Source organism: Meriones unguiculatus, chromosome 12 (genome assembly GCF_030254825.1).
Source record: "Meriones unguiculatus strain TT.TT164.6M chromosome 12, Bangor_MerUng_6.1, whole genome shotgun sequence".
Classification (NCBI taxonomy): domain Eukaryota; kingdom Metazoa; phylum Chordata; class Mammalia; order Rodentia; family Muridae; genus Meriones; species Meriones unguiculatus.
This window is the reverse complement of record NC_083360.1, coordinates 6237182-6244105: the sequence shown is the minus strand read 5'-3', so window position 1 is coordinate 6244105 and position 6924 is coordinate 6237182. Positions and strand designations below refer to the sequence as shown.

The 6924-nt window shown below is 35.7% G+C and overlaps 1 protein-coding gene across 1 annotated transcript; it reads left to right on the top strand.

Annotated features, from left to right (window-relative positions):
- Window positions 1-2167: 2167 nt before the first annotated feature.
- Window positions 2168-2603, top strand: LOC110544590 (troponin T, slow skeletal muscle-like). The gene has a single exon (XM_060365225.1). The coding sequence runs from the start codon at window positions 2197-2199 to the stop codon at window positions 2515-2517; it is 321 nt and encodes a 106-aa protein (XP_060221208.1). The 5' UTR covers window positions 2168-2196; the 3' UTR covers window positions 2518-2603.
- Window positions 2604-6924: the final 4321 nt, after the last annotated feature.

Sequence of the window (6924 nt, the reverse complement as noted above, 5' to 3'; positions counted from 1 at the left end):
TTCCTAAGTTTGTTTCCTGTTTTCTTCTTCTGGCTTTCAGAGGCCCTCTGTAGAAGGTTCCTAGGTTGTTTCCTGTTTTCTTCTTCTTCTGATGTCCATCCTCTTTGCCTTTCAGGATGGGGATTGACCGTTTTAGTTAGGGTCCTCTCTCTTGCTTAGTTTCTTTAGATGCACAGATTTTAGTGGGTTTGTCCTATGTTGTATGTCTATATGAGTGAGTATATACTGTGTTTGTCTTTTTGCTTCTGGGACAACTCACTCAGGATGATCCTTTCCAGATCCCACCATTTACCTGCAAATTTCATGATTTCCTTATTTTTCATTGCTGAGAATACTCCATTGTATAGATTGTATAATCTTCAGTTTCTGCATCCATTCTTCAGTTGAGGGGGATCTGGGCTGTTTCCAGCTTCTGGCTATTACAAATAAAGCTGCTACAAACATGGTTGAGCAAATGTCCTTATTGTGTACTTGAGCCTCTTTTGGATACATGCCCAGGAGTGGTATGGCTGGATCTTGGGGAAGCGCTATTCCTAGTTGTCTGAGAAAGCACCAGATTGATTGATTTCCAGAGTGGGACATTAGCATCTTACACCTATCTAATAAGACCTATTAATTGTATCTTATTTCTAATAACTGTTTTATATATTTTTAGATTTCCATTATTATTATTATTATTAATTTATTACATTTTATTCACTTTGTATCCCAGCAGTAGCCCTCTCCCTCATCTGCTCCCAGTACCACCCTCCCTCTCTCTGCTCCTGCTGTGCCCCTCCCCTTCTCTCTGACCCTAGCTTATCAGGTCTCTTCAGGACTGGCTCCAATGTCCTCCTCTGTGGCCTAGCAAGGCTGCTACTCCCTCGGAGGTTGAGGGGTCAAAGAGCCTGCCACTGAGTTCATGTCAGAAACAGTCCCTGTTTCCCTTACTAGGGAAACCACTTGGATACTGAGCTACCATGGGCTACATGCAAGCAAAGGTTCTAGGTTATATCCATGCATGGTCCTTGGTTGGCAAATAAGTCTCAGAAAAGACCCCTGTACCGACATATATTTGGTCCTTGTGGAGCTCCTGTCCTCTCCAGATCTTACTAACTCCCCTTCTTTCATACGATTCCCTGCACTCTGCCCAAGGTTTGATTATGAGTCTCAGCATCTGCTTTGATACACTGCTAAGTAGAGTCTTTCAGAGGCCCTCTGTGATAGGCTCCTGTCCTGTTACTTGTTTTCTCCTACATCCAATGTCCATCCTATTTCTCTTTCTAAGTAAGGATTGATCTTCTTACCTCGGTCCTCTTTCTTATTTAGCTTCTTTAGGAGTACAGATTCTAGTGTGTTCATCCTATCTTATAGGTCTAGTATCCACGTATAGCTGACTATATACTGTGTGTGTCTTTCTGCTTCTGGGATACCTCACTCAGGATGACCTTGTCTGGATCTTACCATTTGCCTGCAAATTTCACGACTTCCTTGGTTTTAATTGCTGAGTAGTATTCCATTCTGTAAATGTGCCACAATTTCATATGGCAATGTAATGATGAAAATTTCACATTATAACATAATCCTTAAAGTAGTATATAGGAATGAGTGGAGTGATATGTTCTCAGCAAACTGTGTGTAGAATCAGACCTTCAGTGATACAGTGCAGACATAAGCTTATAACAATAAAGGCAGAAGCAATATCAAGCAGAGAACAAGCTTCTGTCCAATAAATATTGACAGTAAAAATTGATTCATGGGGTAAAACCTAACAAAACCTTTGTTCTGACCTATGTTTGTGAACAAATATGTGGTGCTATGTTATTCTATGTCGTATATTTCCTAAGAGATTCATGAGGTTCCCATAGGCAACCTTGGTTGGCTGGACGTGAGGGATCTGGCTTTCCCCAGTGCCACATCTGTTGTCCACATTTGTTTGTATGTTTCCCAGTCCTCCTGGAAAACATACAAACTGGTAGTGAATGTAACAGGTCAATTTCAGTTACATATGTGTAAAAGCCACATATATATATATATATATACATGCAATAGCAATTATGGAGGAAAGAAACAATACATTTTAAGATAGTGGGACAGGGTTTATGTGAGTTTTGAGGGAAGAAAGAAAAGAGGGAAATGTGATTAAATTAAAATATCTGAAGTAAAGAAAAACTTTAAAAAAGAAAGTAGGCCAAAAAGAAGAAGGTTCTGTCCAACATGGGGGCTCATTTTGGGGGTTACCTGGTCAAGGCAGAACAGAAGCGTGGGAAGCGGCAAACTGGTCAGGAGATGAAGCTCAGAATCCTGTCTGAGAGGAAGAAGCCCCTGAACATCGACTACCTGGGGGAGGAACAGCTTTGTGAGAAGGCCCAGGAGCTGTCAGAATGGATTCACCAGCTGGAATCAGAGAAATTTGACCTGATGGAGAAATTGAAGCAACAAAAATACGAGATCAATGTGCTGTACAACCGCATCAGCCATGCCCAGAAATTCCGAAAGGGGGCTGGGAAGGGTCGAGTTGGAGGCCGCTGGAAGTGAGACTACCTGGACATGTCCCACTGTATGGAGCCCAGGAGCCACTGGAGTGTGTCCCATCTGTGACTCAAAATAAAGGCTCCCAGGCAAAAAAAAAAAAAAAAACAAAAACAAAAAACAAAAAAAAAACCTTGTTATTTTTGTGATTCAAGGCAATTTTTTTAATTTTCCTGCAACACAGTTATGAATAAATACAGAGTAAGACATACTGTAAAGTTCATAAAAGGCACTCCAGTAAGCAGTGTTGATGGAGCATCTTTCCATAAGTATACGTCTATCACTTAGAGATGTTTAGTGGACTTCTCATAGACACATTGATTGCAAGAAAGACATAAAAGTCCAAAAAAAATAGAGATTATTCCAAAACACTTCTTGGCTGTTTATCATAAAGAATTAGAAATAACTAAACAAAATATGAACACATCACTTAAATGACATTGGAATTTTCCTAGGTATTTGTGATATTAAGTACACTAAAAAGTATTTAAGAGAAATTCAACATACAATTAATTGAATATGCATATTTGCCCAAATCATGAAAGAATATTGGAATAGTTTTTGCCTTCACTGCATAATTTTTAATTTCAGCACACATGGAGTTATTTTGAAGCTGATAATTATTTTAAATGTACACACATTTTGCATGTGTAACAGGAAGGGTCACCAAAAGTGTGACTTACTAAAGCACTGCATGATATGACATATTTTCATACCCACAGTTAAAAAGAACAACAAAAATGTCAGTCTCTTCTTCATTGAACTAATTTCTGTTTATATTACTCCAAACATCTATAATTATAATAAGATAAGCCATCTACTCTAACAATATCCAATTGCTCTGCCTACTTAAGTACTTACAACTATGCAAAAGTAATATATTTGCCTTTTTGGTCATTTGTAGAGCATGTCTATAGAAAGTTCAAACTCTAGGGGGTAAAAGAGATACATAAGGCACATAATTTTAATTAGTTTTCTCAGCAGGCATGACCTAAATCATAAATTGCTGTAATGTCTCTACTATGTTTGAAATGTTCTTGTTTTCATCAAAAACCAATAAATAATAAGTTGATAAACTAGTGCGTCCTATATCATTTTTTATACATTTTTGTTCAGTGTTTCAAATCTCCTATGGATATTTGATATTTATACATTGTTAAAATGTTCATTTATAACTTAGAAAATAATAATGAGATTTTATATAGAGAACAGACAGCAGCCACCTCTCATATCATTTATATGTGGCTCCCACGCCACTCACTCACTCCTCTTTTATGTGTTCATGAACCAAGAGAAAATGAAGCAGCATTCATTTCCAAATTCATCAATATTATTTTAAAGAAGAGCTATACTTAGAGTAAAATTACTAAAACCACATTTTCTTACTATTGTTTATTTTCTTTTTTTTGTATTTTATATATTTTTCCAACATTTTTGCAATTATATTATATCATTTCTCCCTTCCTTTACCTCTTTATCTAATTTATCACCTCTTTGTCTAATTGTTGCTACATACATATGTGTGTTTACATGTGTATTTCTAAATACACATCTATTTTATTATTTCTTTTATTTTTAGTATTGTAATTACGGAATTTCCCCCTTTCTTCTTTCCTTCCAAACCCTTCCATATGAATTCTCTCTATATAACTCTGGATCCTTTATCATTGAAACTCACTAAGCTGCTCTCCAGCTCATGACAATCAATTTGCCTCAGGCCCTTACAGAAGGATGAAATTATGGGTCTTTGCTATTCTTTTAAGCATTAATTAACACCTTCAGTTAATAGGATTCCACTATTAATCTATTTTATCAGGATATAAAAATCACATGTAATAAATTATATGAGAATATATACATAGTTTGGTATATACAGTTATATAATCATGACTAATAAACAAATAAGATAATAATAGAATTGTAAGCCAAAAGCAATAGTGGAAAATAAACACAAAGTTTGAATTCACTCACTGAGTGTCAGTATATTGATAATTTGTATGTAATTTTTACAAGCTTCAATTGTGATATAAAATGAAATTTGTATGTATTAAACAAAGTAAAGATTTATTGAATGTATGATTAACAGATTTTCTTATTTTTGTTGAGTAATAAGCACATACAAAACTGCATGAATTGTATAAATAACTCATCTTTAGTAGTAACTGTGACTTTGCATATTAGAAAAGGAAAGTAAAATTCAACATATCAATAAATTTAAAGTACATATATTGTCCTTTTAACCTTAATATATGTTAACAATTAAATATATGCACTTGTTTGTAAGCTTTTGGCTATAGAACCAAATGTTGTCCATCTCCTATTTTAGTCTACAGAAATAATTTTCTATGAAGTATTTTGCAACAAAACAAACTCAAAATGTTTATTGTCTGTAATGTGATTTTCTTTACATTTGAGGTGAATTTCTAATTTTCAATTTGAAATTTGAAGTATCCTAATTATTCCATATTTCAGCCTCTCATCTGTCCCACTCAAAATTTATCAATGATGTTTTAAATCCTGAATGATATATTTAATGTAATTTCACAGAAAAACTTTTTTTTTAATTCAGGCTCATTTTTCACAAGTTTACATAATGCTTGATTAAATCGCCAAGTGTAACTGGCATTAAAGATTTAGGACTAAATGTTTGACCTTGCAAATGGCAGGTTGGTTCATAATATGTGCTTGAGTTTGCAGTAATTATCTGTATGTAGAAATGTCCTTGTGTGTGAATTGTTTAATACACCACCTCTCTTGCTGTATCAATTTTATTTCGAGTTTTTGTCCCTAAGATAAGAGTATAAATTTAGACTATGTGATCCAATGAAGCGTACTCCATATTTAAAAAACAAAGCAAAACAAATCAACAACGGCAGCAGGAGGGAGGTGGGGCTATGACAAAGCTATACAATCATCTCCTTAAAATCTTCTAACGGGACGGGACTCCTACTTGAGGGAGGGAAACACCCACTTACCCACAAAAACATAGACCCAAAACTTACCCTGCCTACATGAAGTGCAGGGATAGATATAGAGCAGACATTGAGGAAATGTCCAACCAATGCCTGGCCCGAAGTGCGACCCACCCCATGGGAGGGAGCCAGCCCTGACACTATTCATGATACTCTGCTGTGCTTGCAGATGGGACCCTGGTATAGTTGTCCTCTGATTGGCTCCAACCAGCAGCAGATCGAACAGATGCTGAGACTCACAGCAACCATTATGCGAAGAATAGCGAGTCTTGTGGAAAAGCTGGGAGAAGGATAGAAGGACCTGCAGGGCATAGGAGCTCCACAAGAAGACCAACAGAGCCAACTAACCATGGTCCAGAGTGGCTTGAGGAGACTGAAACACCAACCAAGTATCATGTATGGACTGGACCCATGCCCCCTACACAGATGTGGCTGATGGGCAGCTGGATCTTCATGTGGGTTCCTAGTAAGAGGAGCGGGTGGTGTCTCTGATAAGGACTCTGTTGCCCGGTTTTTTATCACTTTCTACTGGCAGGGCTACCTCACCGTGCCACAGGGGAGAGGACGTGCTCAGTACTGATGTGCCGGGATGGGTTGTTGGACAGGGGCGCTTCTTTTCTGAGGAATAGGGTAGGGGAGTTGGGGAAGAGGTAGGGAAGGTGGGACCTGGAGGAGAGGAGAGGGGCTACTATTGGGAAGTAAAGTGAATAAATAAATAAATTAAAAAACTATTTTATAATGCATTGCTCATTAAGATAAGGTTGCTATAGAGTAGCAACTATCAAATGTCTTCTCTATGCTGTCTATGCAGTCCACGTAGAAAATCATTTTTATACAACCACACACTATTATCTAGACTGGGAACATAATGAACCTTGCAAGTTTTACTATTTTTATTTCTATTTGTATTCATAAGCAAATAAATAGAAGAGGGAAAACAGTTCTATAGACTGAAAATTCCATACTGTAAAATTCCATATTTTAAAATGTTATTCAAATTTAACTAAAACATACATATATTTCAGTGTACTTATTTAAATTTCTTGAAGGATAGCAAAATTGGTTCTGCAAACACCTACTGGAAGGTAAAGATTGCCTAAATTATGTGATAAATCTGAAGAATATTAAGTATGATTAAAAGATTTTCTTATTTTTAATAATTCTTGGGTTTGATGATTTTGAAATATAATAAACAGAAAATAAATTTTATAAATATATCTTCATATTTTTATTAATTAAAAATTTTATTAATTAGATATTTTTATTAATTAGAAAAAAATTTACCATTGTATACCTAATTATATTAATTTTGCCTCAGGTTTTATGGTATTAATATAATTTAAGAATTTTCATTATTTCTTTTTGCTTTCACTTCAAACTTGTACAAACTCTATGAATATATGTCATTGGGCTAGTAAACTAGAGAATAAAACTATTGCAT

Coding starts and splice junctions, on each gene's coding strand:
- LOC110544590 (XM_060365225.1), top strand. CDS start 2,197: ATGGGGGCTCATTTTGGGGGTTACCTGGTCAAGGCAGAACAGAAGCGT.